Raw genomic sequence first — 25,459 nt, 5'->3', positions numbered from 1 at the left:
CCCAAATGGTGCCTTGTGGGGTCATGGCCCACTCTAGGCAGGCACACTGTAAAGAACATGAGATTTGGCACCAGGTGACCTGAATTTAAGTCCCAAGAAGAAATGCTTACTAGCAATGTGTCCTTGAGTAATTAACTGAATCCATATGATATTGGTAAAATGGGGCTAAAATACTTGTTCTAGGCCACTTGCTAGAGACATTCAAAGGTCCAAGGAGAAGGATCTATGAAATGCTTTGAAAAATGCTCCACAGACTTTGATTGTTATTGATTATGGGAATTTATATAAAGCTTGTGTATGTGTGGGGGGAGGTTAGTTATCTCTAAGGCCCTCTTTCTAATAGGAATTGATCCAACTGACATACGGTTCTGACACAGACCTAGAGGACAAGAAATGTAGCTGCCTTCCAGTGCCTTGAGTTGATATTTTTTAAAAAACAGTTACCATTCATTGAGCAGCTTCATGTCCTGGGCTCTTTACAAAAGCACCAATTTTAAATGGGGAAACTAAAGCTCAGAAAGACCATGTGACTTAATATGGGACACAAAGCTAACAAGGTGGCAGATTTCAGATTTGAGCCCAAGTCTCCATAGCCTGAACTATGTGACCCTGGGTCTCTGGTGGCCAGTGAACAGAAGCCAGTAGTCACTTTGGGAAATGAACTCAGAGATGGAATAATTTTGCTTATAGATAGTACCAAAGAGACTTAAGTTGGATCCGTGGATAATTGAAATTTAACTGAGTGTGATATTGTTCGCATTTCAATTACCGTACCATCCAGACATTTACCCCAGCAGAATAAGGCTTAGTTTGAATTTAAGGAATTATTCAAAACGGCATCCCTCTTGGGGAATATATTCATCTCCACAAGGCAGAAAGGGTTTGCCACCTTCTTACCCATGTTTCAAACATATCTTCTGGGCGCAGGCGCCGTAGCGTAGGTCTGGAAAAAAAAAAAAGAGGAGTTTCTTTACCAGGCCTTACATAGCAGACATTGCAGCCTTAGTCCAATGATATGGAAAATGAGAGGCTAGTTCGTTTTCAGGAACATGAATTGCTCTAGAACCTGATTCGCCCCCAAGGAGATGGAGCTACTCTACACTCTTTATCACACAGAGACCTGGGTCTACAACCACACCATCCTATGGACTTCCTTTTTCTCAGCATTTTAATAGACCTATTTGATCCAAGAATTATAAGGTCTATTGTAAATAACAGGCTGGAGGGCATAGCATTAGCTCATTCCCAGGGCAAGAAGCCATTTCCTTCCTCACAGACAAATACCCCTCCCAAAAGTCTGGAGTAGGCTCAGAGTAAGGAGACCTGAGGATGTCTTGGCAACCCCAGCCCAGAACTGCAAGAATTTATCATCAGGGTCATCCATCAAAGGCCCGTTAAAGATGTTTAGGGGAGCAGATAGGATCTATATTTTGCTCATAGTTTCATTTTGTTCTGAATGTTGGTAAAGGTGCCAGACATTCAGAAGACTAAAACCCATAATTCAAAGAAGAATTCACATTTGTTCCCCGACGTGTTGCCTCCTTGCAGGGCTAGGACTGTGGTGGTGATGGGATCATGTGCTCCAAGCTCAATGAACTTTAGTGTGCATGTGTGTGGGAGGGTAGAAGGGTGAGGCAGTGATTGCACTCCCATGTTCTATGTTCCAATATTGTCCCTCTAGGACAGGGATTGGCAAACTACAGCTCATGGGCCAGATCTGGCCAGTAACTCCTGTTTTTGTAAATAAAATTTTATTAGGAGACAGCCACATCCATTTGTTTACATATTGTCTATTGCTGCTTCCATTCTACAACAGTAGAGCTGAGTAGTTGCAACAGGAACCATCTGGCCCACAAAGCATGAAATACTCATCATCTGGTCCTTTACAGAAAAAGTTTGTTGATCATGCTGATCATACCACTCTAAGTGGTATCAAATATTCCTTCCCTTCCCAGAAGTTCTGTGCGTAGAATGTTTATCCTGGCTAAGTGACTTAACTTCTCTGAGACCAATTCCTTTATCTGTATAATTGAGATAGTGATAATTACCCACACAAAGCTGAAGATTAGATAAAATACCTTCCATAAAGCACTTAGCATGGTACTTGGCATATAGGAGACTGTCACTAAATGGTTAACATTATTATTGCAGAATTTTACCTGTATGTAGCTCTGACTTTGAGGGGATTTGCTGATTGGGGTGAAGTGTTCTAACCATGGCTGTAAACATAAGCCCATGTTCAGAAAATTGTAGCAATATTCATGGTTAATTTATCATTGACCAAGAAAGTCATACTATTGAGCCCAGCTCTGCTGGGATACTAACAGTAGACTGTTGCTTTTGGCGAGTCTGAAGTGTTAGGACTGAGAGGCTCTCTCCATTCCCCAGACCCTGGACCACCCTAGCCCCTGCATGCCATCTAGGGCACCTTTGATGTTCCTTCACAAACTCCACGAGTTCCTCTTCTGTATAAGGTTTGTCGGGGATGGCAACGGGCTCGTCCATAAATGGCTCATAGAAATCAACTTCATTCATCTTCAAAGATAGTTTCTTTGCAACCTATAATAATTAGAAATCAAACAATAGTTTCCTTGAATGGTAGTCTAGAGTAGCAGTGGGCTATCCAACTCCGACAAGTGTGTGTGTTTTCTGGCAAGTGCATGGGCGGCTTTAACTTAAATGCTGAGGTGATAGACACTCATCACCTAAGGCCTGGGCTGGATTGATCTTTTGCGATCAAAGAAGGGCAGAAGGGAGAAAAAGACCTATCTGGCAAATGAGGGCCAAGCAGGGGCAGGGAGCAGTTGACATGGAAACTGGAACATTTAATTCTATCATCACCATTGTTCCATTGCATTTGGCAGGGCTGAAGGATGAAGCAAATGTCAATGGAACACGCTCAGTGTCCTGGGATGTGTGGATTGGAACCAATTTTCATGGAACAGGTACTCAAAATCAGAGGCTAAGCCATTATCTATCCTCAATCAGCTCATAAACCCTAATCCTTATTTAGGTTGAAGCTCTGGCCCTGGGGTTAGGTATTCTAGGGCTGGGCTTACTTGGTGGTTTGTCAGCTGCAGGGAACTGACCCATTTGCAGCTGAACAACTCGGATTACAACTCAGATTACTAGTCATAAGGTGACCAACAGCCCCGGTTTGCCCAGAACTAAGGGGTTTCCTGGAACACCGGACTTTTCAGTGCTAAAACCAGGCAAGTCCCAGGCAAACCAGGACGAGTTGGTCACCCTATCACTGATAAAAGGCTTGGAGAACGAGCCGTAGTTTGAAAACATTCTTCTCTTGAATAAAGCAGACACGTGATCTGTTGTCAGGCCAGAGTTACTGCTGTTTGCCTGAAGGGTGGCTGAACCCAGGACCTTTCTTTGTGAAATGATGTGAGAGGCCTGGAATGTGCAAAGCTCTATAGAAAACCAAATGCCATTCTTTTCTAGTTCAGAGCTGTGGTCCAAGAAAGCACAGGCATGAACAGTGGTTCCCTTGAAACTAAAGAGGGATTGCCTAAGCGCTGACGCTTTGTGGTGGTAACCAAGGAAGCAGTAGCCCAGGGCTGCCGTGACTAATTGGGAAGGAGAGGAGCTGGGTGTTGCACAAGCAGTTACACAAGGAGGTCCATCATAAGGAAACTGGTGTTCATGGGAGATTGTTATCAATTGTTATTAATTTCATGTCACTGTCTTCCAAAAAAGGAGCCCTGGTGGTACAGTGGTCAAGCACTGGGCTGCTAACCTAAAGGTTGGTGATTCAAATCCACCAGCCACTCTATGTGAGGCCGATGTGGCTATCTGCTTCCATAAAGATTTACAGCCTTGGAAACCCTATGGGGCAGTTCTATTCTGTCCTATAGTGTCACTACAACATTTCTTACGGTACTTTAAGGGAAAGAAACCTCAGCATCCCAACTCACAGCTAAAGAAAAGAGGCCAGGTTAAGAGCTATAGTTGGGCAAAAGAGACTTAATCATCATATTGTTTTGAGAGACAGGGAGGTATAATTTTTTTCGCTTACATTTTCCCCACTTATACGGGGGCAAGGGGGAGGGATAATGGATGGTGGAGTGGGAGCAAGGAGGTGAGAAACAACAAACCTACCAGCAGGGTCTGAGTTTACACACAGTTCTTTACAAAATAGGCCTATCACAGAATGGGCTTCAAAAATGACATTGGATTCTAGTGTTTTGAGTTCACTTACTACGTGTTCTAGGAACTAGGACTATTGTATGAAGTGGGAATAAGGGTGACTGGTTGACCAAAAACAGTCATAACAACAAGACATGGAGTGCTTACTAGGCCAGGCACTGTTGCAAAGTGTTTTATGTTTACTACTTTTTTCAGTCTTCACTTTTATTACATAGGAGCCTTAGTAGCACAGTGGCTAAAAGCTCGGCTGCTACCCAAGAGGTTGGCAGGTCAAATCCACCAGCTGCTCCTTGGAAATGCTATGGGGCAATTCTACTCTGTCCTATAGTGTCGCTATGAGTCGGAATCGACTTGATGGCAATGAGTTTGGTTTTTGGTTTTGGTTCATTACATAAGGCAAGAAGTATTATTATGCTTACTTTACAAATGATGAACCTGAGACACAATGTGGGTAATTTGTAAATACCTTGAGGGGGTAGGGCCAGAATTCAAACCCAGGCGGTGAAGTGTTGTAAACTAACAATTTGCCTGAATTCTAATTTTCCTATCATCTGAGAATTACCTTCTCCTTGACATTGTAAAGAAAGGAATGGATCTCTCAATAAATGTTACATTGGCACACGCCATGTTTTAGTGCGACGTGTCCTTGGCTCTTATAATGTGCTCTCATCGTTCTTCCTCCATCACAGTTGGCTATAATTGAGGCTTCCTGAAGGTGAGAATGAGCTCATCAGACCCACATGTCAAGGTAAGCAGTGTGTATGGGAGAGGTGTGGGTCTGGGAGTGGGGGTAGTCTCTGGTGTCTGAACACCTGTGTCTGAGTCCACACTGTTAAATCCACCAGTGTGAAGTTGGCTTGTCATGTCCTTGAGTTTCAGTCTTGGGAACTCTAAGTTTCCCAGAAGCTCTTCACAAGACTCTACCACCATTACTCTGAGTGCCCTTTCTTTCATTCTTTTAATTGTGTCTTGGATGATAGGCAACTGAAGTTAATGACTGAAGGAGATTTGATTGATTGAGGAACTTTGTTAATTCATTTATTCAGTAAATATTTCCTGGGCCCACTATATCCAAGGCACTGTTCTAGAAGCAGACCTGGCTCGTCAGCTTTATAATTATATTACAATTATGCAGGGATGGATTATACAATTGAAAAGTAAATAACCAGGTGCCATAGAGACAACTGCAACTCATGGTGACCTCATGTGTTGCAGAGTAGAACTGCACTCCATAGAGATTTCACGGCTGTGACCTTTTGGAAGCAGATGGCCAGACCACCGTGTGTGTGTGTGTGTGTGTGTGTGTGTGTCTGTGTCTGTGTCTGTGTCTGTGTGTGTCTGTGTGTGTGTCTGTATGGGAGTCCCTGGGTGGTCCACGTGGCTAAGTGCTACTAACTGAAAGGTTGGCGGTTCAAATCCACCCAGAGTTGTCTTGGAAGCTTTTATTAGCTTTACAGTCTTTGCTGTAAAGTTATTTTCAGATCTTTTCTTTCTCTTTCAATTCATCAGTGGTCAGGTCCTCTCACCAGCTCATCCTTTGCCAGTTATTTTTTTCCGTCTTTTGGACTGTAGCTAGTGCTTCCTTGGCCCTTGCTCACCAGGTCTGAAACATCTACAGAGTACTTCCCCTCCCCTAGGTCACTCTGGGATTCCCTAGGGAGTGTCTCACAAGTCATCTTTGACTTTTTAGCCACCACATGACTGACACCCATTACTTTTCCCTGCTTTTCTCTAGCACTTCACGATGGAACCACTGAGACTTCTCCTGGGTGCAGCCACGCCTTCTGGACCCCACATCTCCCGCTGAGCATTGTTGACCCCCCTCAAATGGGTGCAAGCTTTTAAGTGCCAAATGGCACTGGAGTCCCCTCAGTGCAACAGCCCCTCCCTTTGGGTTCCATGCAGTGGTAGAGAGAGGGTCTCTTTCTCTTTTTAAGTGTTATGAAATCCCATGAGGCTACATGAACAGTGGTGGCACTTATGACTCAGTGTCTTACAGAGTTTTAAGTGAAGCAGCTTTTTGAATTTTTAATTATAGCCTGACTTTACCTTCTTCTAGGAGCCCTGGTGGCACAGTGGTTAAGAGCTTGGCTGCTAACCAAAAGGTTGGCATTTTGAATCCACCAGCTGCTCCCCGGAAACCCTGTGGGGCAGTTCTACTGTGTCCTATACAGTGGCTATGAGTCGGAATGAACTCAATGGTAACGGGTTTTTTTTTTGTTTGTTTGTTTATTTAACCTTCTTCATGAGCTACAGACACGAAGCCATGCGGTTGGGCTGGGAGGCAGTTCTGAAAACAGTCACTACCCTGAATTTAGAACTAGACCATCCCTCTAAGAACTAAGGCTTTGCTGATTGACCAAGCTTGTCTGCCTGACCCTCTTCCCTTTAGAAGAGTTCTTACCAGGGAGCCATGTTAGTCACACCTGACCAGGAGCGGGTTACCTAATAAACAATGTACGCACGGGCTTATTTGTGCTTACTTACTAATCTGTAGTGCACAATTTCATCTATTCTTCATCACATGAAAGATGTGGTGAAACCCATGTGAAATTGTGCACTACAGATTAATAAGTAAACACAACTACGTCTGTATGTAACTTGCTTACTGTAAGCTGGTGCATACCTTGCTTACTGGTTGATCTGCCCTTCTCCTGACCCATCATGAGTAAACTTCAGTGATGGATTCAGTTTAGGCTTCTCCTTACTTCCCCTTTTCTAGTGATATACCAACCTCCTTCCTTGGAGGCCTAGAAGACTCCCTCCTTTGTCTTTTTAAATTAAATTAAACAGAATAACAGTTGCCATCAAGTTGATTCTGACTCATGGCAACCCAGTGTATATCAGGGTAGAAATGTGCTCCGTAGGGCTTTCTTTCTTTTTCTGAAAATTTTATTGTGGTTTAGGTGAAAGTTTATAGAGAATATTAATTTCCCAATCGGCAATTTATACACAGCTTGTTTCATGACATTGGTTGCAAACCCCTGAATGTGTCAGCATTCTCTTCCCTGCCTCCTTGGATCCCCTGTGTCAATTTGTCCAGCTTTGCTGCACCTACCTTCCTTCTGAACTTTGCTTTTGGGCAACTACTGCCCTTTAGGTCTCCTATAGTTGATTGCTCTGGGGTGTACATTCCTCACTGGTGTTATTGTTCATTTTATAGGCTTGTCTATTGTATAGGGTTGTTATGAGTCAGAACCGACTCGATGGTAACGGGTTATTTTTTGGATCTATGGTATGACTACAATGTGATCACCAGAAATGATTTCAGTTCCAAGTTTGAAGGATGTCTAAAGGCCATAGTCTCAGGGATTCCACCAGTCTCTATCAGACCAATAAGTCTGGTCTTATTTATGAGTTTGAATTTTGTTCTACATTTCTCTCCCACTACGTCCATGACCTACTATTGTTGTCCTGGTCAGAGTGGTCAGTTTGATCTTTGGTTTTCTTCACCCTTCTTTGTTCCAGATGGGAAGAGACCAATTGTTGTATCTTATATGGCTGCTCGAAGGCTTTTAAGACCCCAGTCACCACTCACCAAGGCAGGATGTAGAACATTATCTATATGGATTACGATATGCCAAAGACTCCCTTCTTATTAACAAGTTTAATAACTAGCCAACATTTACTGGATGCTTACTGTGTGCCAAACATCAGACGAGCATTTTACATATACATATCCTTTCTCTGGAGCGTAGTAGCACAGAGCATTGACTTAGGAGTCAGGCTGACCTGTGATTAAACCAAGCTTCATTACTAACTAGCTGGGTGATCATGAAGCAAATCACTTAACCTCTTGGTGCCTCAGCTTCATTCTCTGTAGAATGAGAATACAAATCCTTTTCTAATAGGAATGTTGAGAGGATTCAATGAGAAAACCTATAGAATGCTCTTAGCATAGAGTCTGGCATATAATGTGTACTTAATAAATGATAGTTGTTATTCTTTTGTCAACTATAACCAATTGGAGTATATTTTGGCAAATATAACCAATTAGAGTAAATTTTCTCCAGCATTACTGGTATTATAGATCTCCCCTCTGGGTTATAGGCTTGAAGACAGGAGCCATATCCACAGAGGATGTTCAATATATATATGAATTAAATGTGAACTCTTTTCATCATGCCACTTCCCCCCTCCAGCACCTAGAGGCTTCCTCTCGTTTTGCAGGGAAGTCCTGAACTCTTCTTAGTATAAAGGGCCTTGAGCACTACCTGTCACTGTCTTACTCCTTAGTAGGCCACTCTCTGACGAGCCTTTACGTGACTTTGATCAAAGACTTATTTTGTCCTAGATTTATTTGTTCTAACAAATCTGGTAATTTAATTTGGGGTGTGTGTGTGTTTGTGTGTCTTGAATCTCAATGGCAGGTATAGGGTCTTCTATTTAATAGTGTGGTACAGAATAAAGGGCACAGGTTTTGGACCCAGATTGTCCTAAGTCAGGATTTCAACTCTACCATTAATTCTCTGGAAACTTTGAATGCTACTTAACCTCTCTAAGTCTGTTTTCTCATCTGAGAACTGGGGATAATGATTCACCTTCAGAGTTGTTTAAAGGATTGGAAATAATATAGATGTAATGCACAGAACTGAGCCCAACACACAGAAAGCACTCAGTAAATAGTTGTCATTTTAATAGTAACCGGAACCAGAGTAGAATATTCTATCCAGAGTAGCCTCAGACAAATTAGCCATTGGTTCAAGGTCCCTCTATCTCTGCTGTTCTTTAGTTTGTAAAAGTATTTGCCATGTCCAGAATATAACGAAAAATTGAATTATAGGAGAGTTTTACCTGAAGAGGTAGGAAATTTCCGGAGCACCCAATGCTTCAGGTGCTCAATGCTTTTCCCCATCCCATTATTCATCCTAACCCAGAGGTGGAAGTATGCAAGCCCAGGAGTGGAGAGGTTGCTTCCTAAAGAACTAAGAAGCAGTGACTCAGTGGCTGGGCACAGCTTGGGCTCACGTATTTCTCATTCATAGTGTATGAGAAGATAAGATAAGAAAAAAAAAAAAAAACCACTGCAGTCTATTCGATGCCAACTCAGAGTGACCCTATAGGACAGAGTAGAACTGCCCCATAGAGTTTCCAAGGAGTGCCTGGCGGGTTCAAACTGCTGACCTCTTAGTTAGTAGCTATAGCACTTAACCACTACGCTAGCAGGGTTTCCTGAGACGATAACGGGCACGCCAATACTTTTCATTGGGCATTTTAAGAAATATCTTTAGATTCTCTGAATTAACCATCTTTGTACTCATCTCTTATTCAACAGTGATTTATTGCCATATCTCTAATGCTTCTGGAGAAAGACGCGAAGGAAGAGATGATTAAAAGAAAAGGAAAATTGGAAAGTTCTCCAAAATTTATTCCTTTCTGCCTACAAAAGTGTTCAAATTGGACTTTTATAGGTACTTACTCCTTTGTCGAAGGTGGCAAAAAATTTAATGTAAGGCTGGAAGTGTTCAGCTGCCTCTTCAAAAGCCTTGTAATCTAACAGGGAATAGATGAAAGGGTGAAATAGTTTTTGAAGATGCACAATCAAGAAAAATTTCTTTTTAAATTATGTAGAGAGAGTAGCAAGCCAATTAATCCTGAGCAATGTAGATAATTATTTAGTACAATTGAAACCCAGCATTGCCCCACCCTGCAAGGAGTTTGACTCAACTGACATTTAGTAACCCAAGAGAAGACATCTTTATCACACTTTTATGAAGTTCATAGGTGGAAAGGAGAAAAACACAAAAACTGAGAGAGAACAAAGGAGAGAAAAGAAAATGAAAAACTCCAAACTCACTGCTGGTTATAATTGTGCCCTGTAGAGAAAGTGTAGCTTGCTGTGTAATGGGGCCCTAAGTAAGAAGAAAATCCACTTAGTCAAAAATGACATCATATAAATATCATATAAGTATTTTGCAGTTCTTAGCATCAGTATTCCTGTTGGTGAATTCTAGTTTTTCTAATTTTTTTTCTTCTTTTAAAGTGTTTTTTTTTTTTTTTTAATTCTAATTCTTTGAGAGAATGATTCAAAGTTAATCAAGCCTGAACTTGACTCTGTTCCCACACTTGAGTCCAAATTGGCCAAGGTGAACACAAGACCTTGTGAGTATGACAATGTTATGTGCTGGTAGATCTAGACAGGTACTTGGTAAGAGATTGCTACTTAAACCTTAGATGTGAGGGTGATGGCAATGGTGATAGTTGTGAGTGGAGGTGTGGGAATTTGTTCTTCTGAATAAATTATATAATCCCGAGAGTCAATAATCCTATGATTCATTCATAACAAGATTTTTTTTTTCCATTTCATAGAATTCCGTCTCTCTTAATCATAATTGGGGCAAGCTTTTAATAGAATCCTCTTTTCCCTGACTCTGATATCCCTGGTGAATCTCTTCCCACCACCACGAACTCCTACCCTGATGGGAACAATGATCTGAACTGTGTCAGGAGCTTCTCTTTGTCTCTTGAGGAACTAGTTTACATGCCTTTTAGGGTGAGGAAGGTTGGAGCAAGCTGGTTCCCTAGTTGGTGCGTCAAAATGTGACTATACCTTTAGCTTCACTCCAACAGTGAAAGTAATATTTATATTTTGTCACTTTTGAATCAAACGAAATTTAACATTTAAATGCTTCCTCTATGCTTGTTTTTTTTTTTAATTTACCAGTCTTAAAATGCAGAAAATACAAATTATTTAAAAAGTCAATTTCTGAAGTAAAAAATATTTATAATTTCCTTAAGTATTTTCATTTAAATAGATTTCATTTTTAAAGTTCTTTTATTTTTCCACAATAATGGACTTACTGGAAAGTCATAGTCACAAGTAAAATAGTCCAAAAACACCTGGGACTAATTATGCCTCATTATGAGTACTCATTTTAAGTACTATATCAAATTAGCATTGCAGCATCTTTCTTTTCCTTGGCCTAAACGTCTCATTTGTGTGGAAGCATCAGAATAAGAAATTGTGCCATGATGTAACCCATGCTCGCCCCTTAACACAAAATATTTATCTCAAGGAGAAAAAAGATTTCAATGCATTAAAGCCTGTTGTTGTTGCCGTTGTTAGTTGTTGTCGAGCCAATTGTAACTCATGGCGACCCCATGTGTGCAGAATAGAACTGCTCCATAGAGTTTTCAAGGCTGTGACCTTTCAAAAGCAGGTCACCGGGCCTGTCTTTTAAAGTACCTCTGGGTGAGTTTGAACCACCTACCTTTTGGCTAGCAGTTGAGCATTTAACCATTTGTGCTACCCAGGGACTCCTGTATTAAAGCTTAGACAAGTACAAAAAGAACTAGAAATTAAATTTTTTAAAAAATGAATTTGATTAGAAGAGAACCAGATCAGGTATAAGAAACTGGTTAAAACATAGGGCATCTAAACACTAACCAGTAAAAATGCCTCCCACAATTGTGGAGTCACTTATTATGTATACTTCCATGGAAACTGTCAATACAATGTTTGGGATAAATGAAGCAAAGAAAACAGAAAATGGGCTATTTTGAATGATACTGTTAGATAATGTTCCCATGATAAGTTAGGTATCACAGAGATGGTGCTGACCCAGAAGATGACCACATCAAAACCATCCCCACTGCAGATCGGTGAGTCTACTGATATTAGTAATGGGTGTGTTTGATAGCATTAGCGAAAGCAGTGAAAAGAAACTCAGGGAATAACAACGTCATTTGTCTTGCAAAGAAGAACCAGACAAAGCTGTTGGGGATAAAATATTCCAAGAAATAGATGAGCATGTTGAAACAGATTATGGAAATACTCCTCAAACTTGTATACTGGTGGTACAGCTGCCATGACAAGAGGGTGGGAAGAGTTCACATTGAGTTTGTTCTGAGAATTCTGAGATGCAAGTAATATTTACTCACAGAGATGCTCTGGTTTATAAAGGTTTGCCTGTGGATCTGAATTCCACATAAAAGGTTGTTATAAAAAAAAGGTGATTTCAGTAGCATCTAAACCTTCATAGCCCTGTCTCTTTAGCTTTAGGTGAAGAAAATAATTCAGAATACCAGTCTCCGCTGTTTCACATTAAAGTAGGCTAACCATCCAATGCTGAGTTTATTGAGTTTATTAAGTGCTTATGAATTTATTTTTTTAATGAATAATTGTGGATTATCCCCACTTTGAAAAATTTTTTGAAAGATAATTACTGACTTCAAAAAATGCTGGATCTTGCTGAGCACTGAATGAACTTAATTGAACATTGCAAGGACCATACAATGTACTGGCCAATTTATGAATTTAAAGCAAAAATTGAACTTTAAAAAGGAGATTATAATGACTCACTAGCAATTCTATCATTTAAATCTTAAGAATAGTTTTTAAGGCCAGTACAGCAATATCAAAAAAATGATAACCATAAGTTTTTCACAGGCTGATATTTTTCAGAAATAGATAACTAGGTCTTTCTTGGTAGTCTGTCTTAGACTGGAAGCTCCGCTGAAGCCTGTCAACCATGGATGACCCTGTTGGTATTTGAAATACTGGTGGCATAGCTTCTGGCATCAAAGCAACACACAAGCCACCAGAGTATGACAAGCTGACAGACAAGCGGTGGCCAGTTTGAATGGGACAATCATATGGTCTACTATGCCAAGAATGACAAATTTAAGAGGAACAGTGTCACATTCATTGTCACAAAGAACATTTCAAGGTCTATTCTGAAACATAGTGCTGTCAGTGATACGATAATATCCATACTCTTCTAAGGAATATCAGTTAATATGACTATTACTTGAATTTATGCACCAACAACTAATGCCAAAGGTGAAGAAATTGAAGATTTTTACCAACTTCTGCATTCTGATTAAACATGTAATCAGGGCACATTGATAATTATTGGTGATTGGAATTTGAAAGTTGAAAACAAAGAAGGATCAGTAGTTAGAAAATACGGCCTTGGTGATAGAAATGATGCTAGAGATCATGTGATAGAACTTTGTAAGACTAATGACTTATTCATTGCAAATACCTTTTCTCAACAACATAAAGGGTGACTACCCACGTGGACCTTGCTGGATGAAATACACAGGAATCAAATTGAATACCTCTGTGTGGAAAGAAATGATGGAGAAGCTCAATATCATTAGCTAGAACAAGGCCAGGGGCCGACTGAGGAACAGATCATCAATTGCTCATATGAACGTTCAAGCTGAAGCTGAAGAAAATTAAAACAAGTCCATGAGAGTCAAAGTACGACCTTGAGTATATCCCACCTGAATTTAGAGACCATCTTAAGAATAGATTTGACGCATTGAACACTAATGACCAAAGACTAGACGAATTGTGGGATGACATCAAGGACACTGAAGAAAGGAAAAAGACAGGAGAGAGAAAAGACCAAAATGGATGTCAGAAGAGATTCTGAAACTTGATCTTGAACTTAGAGTAGCTAAAGCGAATGGGAGAAATGATGAAGTAAAACAGCTGAACAGAAGATTTCAAAGGGCGGCTTGAGAAGACAAAGTAAAGTATTATAATGAAATGTTCAAAGACCTGGAGTTAGAAAACCAAAAGGGAAGAACATGCTCGGAATTTCTCAAGCTGAAAGAACTGAAGAAAAATTCAAGCCTCGAGTTGTAATACTGAAGGATTCTATGGCAAAAAATTGAAAGATGTAGGAAGCATCAAAGAAAATAGAAGGAATACACAGAGTCACTGTGCCAAAAAGAATTGATCGACATTCAAACATTTGAGGGGGGTAGCATATGATCAAGAACCAATGGTATTGCAGGAAGAAGTCCAAGCTGCACTGAGGGCATTGGCAAAAAAACTAAGACTCCAGGAAATGACAGAATACCAATTGAGATGTTTCAACAAACAGATGCAGTGTTGGAAGCGCTTATCTGACTATGCCAAGAAATTTGGAAGACAGCTATCTGGCCAACTGACTAGAAGAAATCCATAAACACACCCATTCCAAAGAAAGGTGATCCAATGGAATTTGGAAATTATCAATCAATATCATTAATATCACATGCAAGTAAAATTATGCTGAAGATAATTCAAAAACAGTTGTAGCAGTACATCGAAAGGAAACGGCCAGAAATTCAAGCCGGATTTCAGAAAGGACATGGAATAAAGGATATCATTGCTGATGCCCAATGGATCTTGGCTGAAAGCAGAGAATACCAGAAAGATGTTTACTTGTGTTTTATTGACTATGCAAAAGCATTTGACTGTGTGGATCATATCAAATTATGAATAATATTGTGAAAAATAGGAATTCCAGAATACTTAACTGTGCTCATGAGGAGCCATATATAGACTGAGAGGCAGCCGTTTGAACAGAACAAGGGGATGCTGCGTGGTTTAAAGTCAGCAAAGGTGCGCATCAGGGTTGTATCCTTTCACCATTCTTATTCAATCCGTATACTGAGCAAATAATTTGAGAAGCTGGACTATATGAAGAAGAATGTGGCATCAGGATTGGAGGAAGACTCATTAAGAACCTGTGACAAGCAGATGATACAACCTTGCTTGCTGAAGTGAAGAGGATTTGAAGCATTTACTGATGAAGACCTAAGACTACACACTTCACTATGGATAACACCTGAAAACACACACGCACACACACACACAGCCTCACAACTGGATTGATAATCAACATCATGATAAATGGAGAAAAGATTGAAGTGGTCAAGAATTTTGATTTACTTGGATCCACAATCAACATTCATGGAAACATCAGTCAAGAAATCAAACAGCATATTGCACCAGGCCAATCTGATGCAAAAGACACCTTTTAAGTGTTAAAAAGCAAAGATGTCACTTTGAGGACTAAGGTGCGCCTGACCCAAGCCATGGTGTTTTCAATCGCCTCATATGCATGCGAGAGCTGGACAATGAATAAGGAAGATGGAAAAAGAATTGATGCCTTTGAAGTATGGTGTTGAAGAATATTGAATATATCGTGGACTGCCAGAACCAAAAAAAAACCCAAACCCATTGCCATTGACTCAATTCCAACTCATAGCAACCCTATAGGACAGAGTAGAACTTCCCCATAGGATTTCCAAGGAGTGGCTGGTGGATTCAAACTGCCGACCTTTTGGTTAGCAGACAAGCTCTTAACCACTGCACCACCCAGGCTCCAGACTGACAGAAGAAGGATCAAATTTGTCTTGGAAGAAGTACAGCCAGAATGCTCCTTAGAAGCAGGAATGGTGAGACTTCATCTCACATACTTTGGACGTGTTATCGGGGGGACAAGTCCCTACAGAAGGACATCATGTTTGGTAAAGGGTCATCAAAAAAAGCAGGAGACCCTCAACAAAATGGATTGACACAGTGGCTCCAACAACGGGCTCGAGCATAACAATTGTGAGGATGGCACAGGACCGTGCACTGTTTTGTTCTGTTGTGCATAGGGGTCGCTGTGACTCAGAACCAGCTCAATGGCTCCAAAACAACAGAGCATTATCTGTATATTCCTCAAGAAGAATCTTCATTATTTTGAAATACATAATATGAGAAAGTTCAAGTGGATTTGAAATCCATCCAAATTAGTATAAAAAGTGTCAATATTACACTTGTCAATGAAAAGTAATAGCTGTTAGGTGGAAAGAACACTCACGTCCTTGAAAGATAATTTATAGATTGAATTATCTGAGCTCTGTTTGATAGCAAGGAAGGAAAGTTCATTAATTAAAGCAAAAGCATAGAATGTTGTCCTGCCCTTTGCCACTGTCCGCGTGTGCAAGCTAAGCTTCTTGTCAATGGTGTATCAAGAATTTGAAGAGGTCATCATTTAAAACTTTGATCAATAATTGCATGTTGCTATTTCAAGCATAGGAGTCCTGCTACCAAAGCAATTTAAAAAATGTACTCAAGTAGTTACCCTTCCTGGTCTTTTTTCCATGCTCTCCTGATGCCTACCCACCATCTCCTCGTCCCTCTACGGACTGTGGTCACCCAATGATACGTCCTGGTGGCCACCCAAAACCTCACCACAAAGCTTTCAAAGGGAACATGCCCAAGGGCATGGCTGGGGCATGGCAGACAGCCTCAGTGGTCAGCTGTTGGCTTGGCCAGCAATTTTTGACATTGTACAGCAGCTGTGGAGCCCATCCTTACCCCAATTTTCCTGTAGTGCTTTCCAAGTGACTGAGAAGCTCTCCAACTGGTGACCATGGAAGCTGCCAATGTCAGGGAGAGGGCCCACTGTTCACTCCATTTTAGGGGAGAATCTGACTGGGAGGTGGGCCAGTAGGAAAAGTCGAGGGAGTACTTTTCTCTCTCTGTAAAACACCCCCTCTCTACTCTGTCACCCTCAAGGTCAAAGAACATGGCTCAACCTTGAAGTTCTTTACACTCCCTGGCAGGTTTTACATAGTTTTTGCATGCTTGTTTCACTGCTCAGGGTGTAGGCCATGCTGATGATGCATCCTCTTTGGGGATACTCTAACATCCCTTATCTGGAATCTAGCCTTCAGATTCACAGGCTGGAATTGAGACACAACTTACATTCTGAGTCCTCACTCTTGAAATAGCCAATGAGTTTGATCTGGTCCTCAATGCGTTCAAAGGCTTGGACTTCTAATTTGCTATTGATGATCTCCACTGGGTCTTCAATTAGCTGAAAAGCCAGACACACACACACACACACACAAATATCCAAATAAGAGAGCTATTCTTTTTCCAGCCAGGAAATCGGGCACGTATATAGAATGCTTCAGATGGACATTGTAGTGAGTTTTGCGGTTGGCGCCTCAGCATCCATCCCACCCCTCCCCCAATGAGCAGCATCAGCAGTGCCTTTTGAGGAATTGGCCTTAACTTAAGAGGGGGGCTGGCTGATCCGTAGGCAATTCTATTTCTTTTGCCAGTTATTGATTCAAGAATGGGCATGTGATCTGATTTTGACCAATGAGACTTCAGGACAGATTTGCTGAAGGGCTTTGGAAAATTGTTTATTCTTGAGAGAGCACGGGAAGCCACTACATATAAATGAGGGAATACGATGTACCTGCTGCTGGCCACCTTGTAACTAGCTTGAGGGCAAAGCCAACCTACTGAAAACAGCATTTTCTTGGATTTACAGAGAAAAATGGAGGTGGAGCCCTGATCAAGTCTAAAATCTGACCGAAGTCTGATCTTCAGCCTATGTAGGTCAACCACATTGCTTATTGTTTAAGGTAGTTAGTGTCTGGTTTCTGTTACTTGCATCTAAAAGCCTCTGAGCTGACAGAATTGGGACAGCACCGTGTTGTCCCAGAGCTGCTCTGGTGCCCCCTCGGTTTTATTAGGACTTGAGTATGGGTCAATGAAATAGCAAAGCAGGGTCTATGGGCACTTTTACACAAGAGATGGCCTTCAACTCACTTCTAATCTTCTCACTGGGTTTTGGAGGCTCTGAAGAAAAGCAATAGGCCACTGGGTACCAGCTGGTCAATAGGAATAACCAGTATGGATGTTCAACAGCAGTTCCTTTGTCTGTGCAGGGACCTGTATTCACAAACATTTAGCTTCACAGTTGCTATTAAAAGTGTGAGTTTATCTATGGGGAAAGTATTTTTATTGTGTTTGTTTCTCTGTTTGTTTGAGCATATAGATCCGAGGGTGTGTATACCTCCATGGCTGAGAGTGAGTGAGATATTGGGGGGCTCTTTAGTCCTGTCTTTTCTTTATTCTGCTCTGAGGGTAACTCAGAGTAACTTAGCCGATTGTTACTCCTCTCCCTATTCTATCTTCAAATCTCTTTCCCACACTCTCCTTAGTAGTGCTGGAATAAAGCCAAGGGAATTTCGGTGGATGTCATTGTATAACTGGTAAGAAAATTAGCATGTTACTACCACACAGTCCTGATTTGTGACCCTCTGGTCACTAATAAAAGGTGACTTAAGGGTCAGCTTCCTAGGAGAAGGAAATAGCACAGCGATGTAGGAACTCTGTTCTGTGAAGCCTGAGAAATCTGTCTCAGACCAGGTCAGGTTCTCCAGTTTCCCTGCGCTTACATTGGGGTTTTACCTTCCACCTATATTTGAGCCTAAATAGCTCTATGCAGGCCATTGTGCATATATACTTACATCCAAGAGAAATTCCACCAAGACATCGGCTGCAAACTCGCCATCAAACTCAATTGTGCGATCACCCTTAAGAATATACAGGCTTCCTTCTTCATCGAAACCTGGAAGAAACAAAAAGATTCCAGGACAAGGTTGTCCTGATGTAGGAGTAGCCATCGTGTTGTCTGAGGCCTGGCTCTGGGTCTTCGATGACAGTGGATCAGGATCAGAGGAACTAGCATTAACCTAAGGACCAGTTCCCTGGAAACACCACCACTGAAGAGCTCCCAGACTGGGAATTGAGTTTGAAATAGTCAAGAACCAACCTGAATTTGAACTTCAAAGAAAAATCTCTTCTCCATACCACCACTACTTTGCTTTTCCAAAAACACTGGTGACCCCATGTCACTCTCCTTATTAAAAAGGTTTAATGATTCTACTGCCCACCTGACTCCTAAATCTGACAGTCAAGCCCCTCCACACTCTAGTGCCAACCTTATCTCCTGCATCCTCCCTTGGGTAGGCCTGCTTTCCTTTGAAAAACACTCCCTTAATCCTTTGTGCCACTCCTTATGCTTCTTGTACACGTGCTGAGATGTAAGGGCAATAAAAGGAAACATGACAGAGCAGAATTCTCTATACTTACATTCTCTCTGTTCCCAAACCTGGAGAAGCCTCCACCCTCCACAACCCCCAGCTCAGTTGGCTCCTTCAGACCTCACCTAGGACTCATCTTACTAATGAGGCCACTTCAATAACACTGGGGTCTTTATTGATAGTCCCCAGCTCCATTTACAGGTGTCCACTATAACAGAAAGGGGGCAGTGGTGGTTCAGTGGTAGCATTCTTGCCTTCCATGTAGGAAACCCAGGTTCAATTCCCAGTCAGTGCACCTCAAGCATAGCCACCACCCTTCTATCAGTAGAGAATTGGGTGTTTCTATGATGCGAACCTGTTTCAATGGGGCTTCCAGACTAAGATGGACTAGGAAGAAAGACCTGGTGATTTATTTCTGAAAAACCTACCAAAGAACACCCTATGGATCTGATTCTGTTGTGCATGGGGCTGCCATCAGTCAAAGTTGATGTGATGGTAGTTAACTGTAACAGAAGGCTCTCTGAGAGTGGGACCACAGTCTTCTTGGTATCCTAGTTCCTTGCCCAGAGCCTGGACATAACGAATGAGTGGACAGAATGAATTCCTTGTTTTCCTGTTCTAGCAGAATCCTGTATATCTGCTTTTCCATTTAGCCTGTAAACACTGCAAGGGCATCTTCTCCTTTCCTACCCTCCACTGCCCTTGGTGTAAGTCTGTGTACTTAACAAATGCTTTCTGGAAAACCGCATTTTCCCCCAGGAATGCTAAATAGCTGAGGTTGGCATTTAGTCCAACTGCCTGGCATCCTAACTCCTTAGATTGATTGTTTTCAAACTCTCTATTGCTGGAGAATGCTTTCTCCAAATGAATTCTTCTGCAGAACCTCCAGGGAAAAGGCAGCTGGACTGCTGCCTGCTATGCCTCAAGGCAACTCTGAGGATCCCCTGGCACACTGGGGATCATTGGTTATAAACCTAAAGGAGCATCGTGCCCGCACTGCTTGAAGTCAGCAATGGCCAATCTCAATAGACACGTCACTCAGTGCCCACTGTTAGATTTTTTCTGAGTGAGACCAGTTAGGAGGCTGTTGCACTAGTTCAGGCAGAGCCTGATGGGAGCCAATCTAAGGCAAATGGAGAAGAGATAAACATGAAAAGAGCAAGTTCACAAAATACAACAACTGTCCAGTAACTCCAAGGGTCAAATAGCCAGAAAGACGCTACTCCAATTCCTCTAGGCTGAGCTTGGAGAAAGGTTCCTTAAGACGTACCAAGCCCCATCATGTCTTTGCTGGAAGAATACCCACTGGTCCATTCTTACGAGTGCTTGCCCCAGCTTGTTCTACCCAAACTTTTAAATCACTGGAACGCCACTGTTTCCCTGCAGCTAAGTTTACTGGAAGTTCTCCCAAATTGAATTTCTCACTAAAACAATGGGAAGGGGGACTACTAAGGAATCAATAGGCTGCTAGGGGAGAAGGCAGAACTCACTAAGCTGCTTTTGACTCTACGGAAAGAGTTTAACATACTTTGCTTCCCTGCTCAAGGGAAAGAACACTCCTTAATTTATCTCCAGGGAAGGAGATACCGCAGACATTCGTATTAATAATTCATTACCATTTTACAGTCATGAGTTCTTCCTCCTGTCTAACCTAAATATTGACTCCTGTAGTTTAAATCTTTTTGAAAAAATCTGGACTTCTTGAAAATAAAATAGAAAACAGTTGTCTGTAATTCTCCAGGATAATGAACTTTCACGGGCCTGAAAATATTTATTGAATCACCACTAATAATGTTTTTTTTTCCCTATGCTTACTACTCCGAATCCAATCAACCTTTCTTCAAAGGTCCTGTTTTATAATCTGCTGCTATTTTTTTAAAGAGCCTCTCTTCACTGACCATGCAGAAAAAGGCAAATGCGCAGAACATGTGTGTGGGTGTTTGAAAACTGGAGGAGTTACCTGTACTCTCTGTGCTTGGGATTACAGGTACAAGAATCTTAAAGAGCACTTGCATTTAAGTATGACCTAAGGACACAAGAGATTACAACTTCCACTGTGTAGTCACTTACCCGTTCCTCTCCTCAATGCTCCCTGTCATCCTTTGTGATAATGCCCGGCTGGGTTTTAGCCTTAAATTTAGAAGCCACTTGGGACCCCAGAGTCACTACTATTAAAGCTATCTTTTGTTGCTTGCTTCAGCCAAGAGACAAGGAGATAATAGGTGATGGAAGAAGAGATCCGACATCTCTCAGAGAGATCACCATGGTGGAGAAATAGAGAATCTAGCCTTTGAGCTTGCTCTAGTTGCTGAAGAATAAAGGCTTAGTTCTTTAGTGTTATTTTCTCTAGGAAGGAACTGCTCATTGTACAGAAACAAAAATATTATCAGATGATTAATGTGAAACTATTCAGATCAGGCTGGGACTTATATTTATGAAACTCTTTCCAACCCAAACTAAGCTATGCACCATCATTTTATATTTATCTTAAAAATAGTCCAACTATCATTGGAGAATAAATGCAACTGTCCTTTTTTGGCAAGAGATATTTGTTTTTTCCTTGTATATCCCAAAAGTCACACTTACCTAGTTTCTTGGCAAGCTTGGCTTCTTTCTTGGAATCCACCATCACAAAGCCTATATCTTTATGCTCTAGGACCTGGGCCACAAGCTGAAGGGAAAGACAAATAGGAGGGTAAGTGGGCTGAGGGAGAAAGACGGTAGAAAATATCACAAAACAATATTTTGATGTATTGACAGGATGGTTCTCCTCCATACTTCCTGTTAGTCTGGGCAATTGAAGCAGCAGCTAAGGAATTCTGTGCTTATTATCTCAGGTGAAGGATGACTCAGCAGAATGCTGAGAACCAAGGAGATCAAATCTGAAGACCAGGCCTAAGATAAAAGAGCTGAAAGAATATATCCAATGTGACACCCTCCTCTGCCTTTGCCATAGGTAAAATTGAATTGGGAGAAGAGAGAATCAGAAAGGAAGCAAAAGTACCTGAGAAGTGGCTCTGAGCCTTGCCCCTGCTGCCAGGTCAACCTGGAATAGGGTGGGGACGCAAGAGGACCACAGATAGTTTGAGGGATCTTAGAATAAAGGAGGCCCAAATCCCCTATATCCTAGCATAATCCCCCAGTCCCCCCACCCAGTGCTTGTGGCATAGAAATGCTCATTTGGTGTATCTGGCAAATAGGCCTGAGAGGGCCTCTCCAGATTTCCTGAAGCCCATTGACAGGAAGGAGTGGTAGAGTGTCTCCTGTGTGGCCAAGAGTGACACAGTAGGAAGTATAGTTGGGGAGGGAGGAAAGCACAGAGAGACTTCAGCTCCAAAGGTAAGGTGGATGCAGCAGTGTCCTCAGTGGGCAGATGGCTGAAAACTACTCTGGGCTGATACCAGTTTTGAGGATGCCACAGAGCACGAGATTGGCACCATGCTAAGCTCCCTGAAACTTAGATATGAGGAGATAGGGAGACCCTCAGTTGCCTGAGATCTAATCCCTGCCATATGGCTGAATGGAGGCTTGAAATAGAAATAGAGTGGAGATGCTACTGGAGAGATCATGAGACACTAATCTTACTTTTTTAAAATTAAACTTTTGAAAAGACAATTGGAGATTAGAATGCAGTTGTAAGAAAGAATACAGACAGTACACTTTACCTTATTTCCTACAATGGTAGCATATTGCAAAACTATAGTATGCTATCACAGCTGGGACATTGACATCAACACAGTCAAGACATAGAACTTTTCCATGACCTTAAAGACCCTTTGTATTGCCTTTTTACAGCCACCTTCACTTACTCCAGTTCCCACCTCCACTGATCTCTTCTCCATTTTTATAATTTTTTCATTTCAAGAGTGTTTTATAAACAGGATCATACAGCATGTAACTTTTAGGACTAACTTTTTTCATCAGCATAATTCTCTCCCTGGAGGTCCATCCAGGTTGTTACGTGTATCAATAGATCATTCCTTTTTATTGCTGAGTAGTAGCTCATGATATGAGGTACCACAGCTGGTTTAGTCTTCACCTGTTGAAAGACATCTGGGCTATTTATATTTTCGGGCTATGATGAATATACCCAAAACCCATTGCCAGTGAGTCAATTCCGACTCATGGCAACCCTATAGGACAGAGTAGAACTGCCCCATAGAGTTTCCAAGGAGCGCCTGGTGGATTCGAACTGCCGACCTCTTGGTTAGCAGCCGTAACACTTAACCACTACGCCACCAGGGTTTCCATGATGAATATAGCTGTTATAAACATTCATGTACAGGTTTTTGTGTGAATGTTGATCTTAACTTCTCTGAGATAAATGCCCAGGCAGGCAATTGCTGGGTCACATACTAGCCACATATTTAGTGTTTAAAGAAAGTAACGAGCTTTTCCAGACTGGCAGTAGCATTTTACATCCCCACCAACAATGTATGAGTGATCCAGCTTGTCTGCAAACCTGCCAGAATGTGGTGGTGTCACTATTTTTATTTCAGCCATTCTGACAAGCATGTGGTGGGATCTCACTGTGGTTTGGGTTTGCATTTCCCTAATGGCTAATGATGTTAAAGATATTTTTCATGTGCTTATTTGCCATGGATTGTGCTTTTGGTGTGAAGTCTATGAACTCTGCCTAGCTCTAGATCTCAACGTTTTCTCTTATTTTTTCCCTAAAAGTTTTATATTTTACGTTCAAACTCATGGTTCATCTTCAGGTAAATCTTGCTTCAGATGTGAGACTTAGATTGAGGTTTGATTTTTTTTTTGCCGGCGGATATCTGATTGCTTCAGCACTATTTGTTTCCTCCATTGAATTGCTTTTGCACCTTCGTCAAAAATCAGTTGGCATATTTGTGCGCATTTATTTCTGGTTTTTCAATTCTGTTCCATTGATCTATGTGCCTATCCCTCCACCAATACCTCGTAGTCTTGGTTACAGTAGCTATATGATAAGTCTTGAAGTTGAATAGACTGATTTCTACCACTACATTCTTTTTTTTTCAAAATTGCTTTAGCTATTCTAGATCCTTTGCCTGTTCCTATAAATTTAAGAATAATCTTGTGTAAAACCTGTTGCTGTAAGTCAATTCCAACTTACAGTGACTCTATAGGACGGAGTAGAACTGCCCCATAGGGCTTCCAAGTTGCTGCTGGTGGATTTGAACTGTTGACCTTTCGGTTAGCAGCCGAACGCTTAACCACTGTGCCACCAATCTTGTCTAGAAGTATAAAACTTCTTGCTGAGGCTTTGATAGGAATCGTGTTAAATCTGTGTGTTAATTTAGGGAGAATTGAAATCTATTTTATGTTGGTCTCCCAATCCATGAACATGTTATGTCTCTCCATTTATTTAGATATCATTTGATGTCTTTCATCAGCATTGTATAGTTTTCAGCACACAAGTCCTATACATGTTTTGTTAAAGTTACACCTAACTAATTTTTTAAAAAAATTTAAATTGGCATCATATTTTAAATTTTGGTGTCCACATGTTCATTGCTAGTACATAGAAGTACAAGTGATTTTTGTATGTTTATCTAGTATTCTGTTACCCCGCTGAGCTCACTAATTCTAGTTTTTTTTTATTGTTTGTTTTCTTTCTTATTTTTATTTATTTTGCTGTTGTTGAGAATATATACAGCAAGTCATGCACCAATTCAACAGTTTCTACATGTACAATTTAGTGACATTGATTACATTCTTTGAGTTGTGTAACCATTCTCACCCAGCTTTTCTGAGTTTTTCCTCCTCCATTAACATAAACTCACTGTCCCCTAAGGTTCCTATCTAATCTTTAGAGTTGCTGTTGTCAATTTGATCCCCATATAGGTAGTTCTTAAAAGAGCATAATACTCAAGGCAGACTTTGTTACTAGTTAAGCTAAACTATTGTTCAGTTTTAAGATGACTTCAGGGGATATTTTTGGTTTAAGGTTTAAAGATTATCTCAGAGCAATAGTTTCAGGGGTTTACCTAAACTTCATGGCTCCAGGAAGTCCGGAGTGCATGAGAATTTGAGATTCTGTTCTGCATATTCCCCCGTTTGATCAAGATTCTTTCGTGGAATCTTTGATCAAAATGTTCAGTAATGTAGCCGGGCACCTGATCCAGTCCTTCTGGTCTCGTGGCAAAGGAGGTGATTGTTCATGCAGGCAATTAGCCACACCTTCCATGTCCTCCTCTTATTTCTGACTCTCCTTCTTTCTCTGTTGCTCCAGGTGAATAAAGACCAATTGTTGTGCCAGAAGGTTTTTTTTTTTTTTGTAAATTCCTTGGGATTTTCTACATAGATAATCATGTCATCTGCATATAGGGACAGTTTTGTTTCTTTCTTTCCAACCTGTATGCTTTTTATTTCTTTGTGTTGCCTTATTGCATTTGCTAGAATGTCCGGCATTATAGTAATATGAGTGTGAGAAAGGACGTCCTTGCCTTGTTCTCAACCTTAGGGGGAAAGCATTCAATCTTTCACTGTTAAGTATAGTGTTAGCTGTGGGTTTTATGTAGCTGCTCCTTATCAAGTTGAGGAAGCTCCTCTTACTCCTTGTTTGCTGAGAGTTTTATTTTCTGGAAGAGATTGTGTAGGATTGGTATTATTTAAAAAAAAAAAAAAATGTTAGAGTTTTCCAGTGAGACCATGTGGGCCCAGATATTTCTTTTTTGAGAACTTTAAAATTACA

General features: G+C 41.1%; 1 protein-coding gene across 1 annotated transcript in view; it reads right to left on the bottom strand.

Annotated features, from left to right (window-relative positions):
- CASQ2 (calsequestrin 2) overlaps positions 1-21,555 on the bottom strand; it is a 48,028-nt gene extending 26,473 nt beyond the window's left edge. Inside the window, exons 1-6 of the mRNA XM_049875991.1 lie at positions 21,364-21,555; positions 18,202-18,302; positions 16,640-16,751; positions 9,578-9,651; positions 2,429-2,559; positions 898-943 (exon numbers count right to left, since the gene is read on the bottom strand). Coding sequence (XP_049731948.1) covers positions 898-943; positions 2,429-2,559; positions 9,578-9,651; positions 16,640-16,751; positions 18,202-18,302; positions 21,364-21,553 — 654 coding nt within the window. The 5' untranslated portion in view covers positions 21,554-21,555. The remainder of the gene's footprint in view (positions 1-897; positions 944-2,428; positions 2,560-9,577; positions 9,652-16,639; positions 16,752-18,201; positions 18,303-21,363) is intronic.
- Positions 21,556-25,459: the final 3,904 nt, after the last annotated feature.

This window comes from Elephas maximus, chromosome 3, assembly GCF_024166365.1.
Source record: "Elephas maximus indicus isolate mEleMax1 chromosome 3, mEleMax1 primary haplotype, whole genome shotgun sequence".
NCBI classification, from domain to species: Eukaryota; Metazoa; Chordata; class Mammalia; order Proboscidea; family Elephantidae; genus Elephas; species Elephas maximus.
This window is presented reverse-complemented; position numbering and strand designations above follow the sequence as displayed.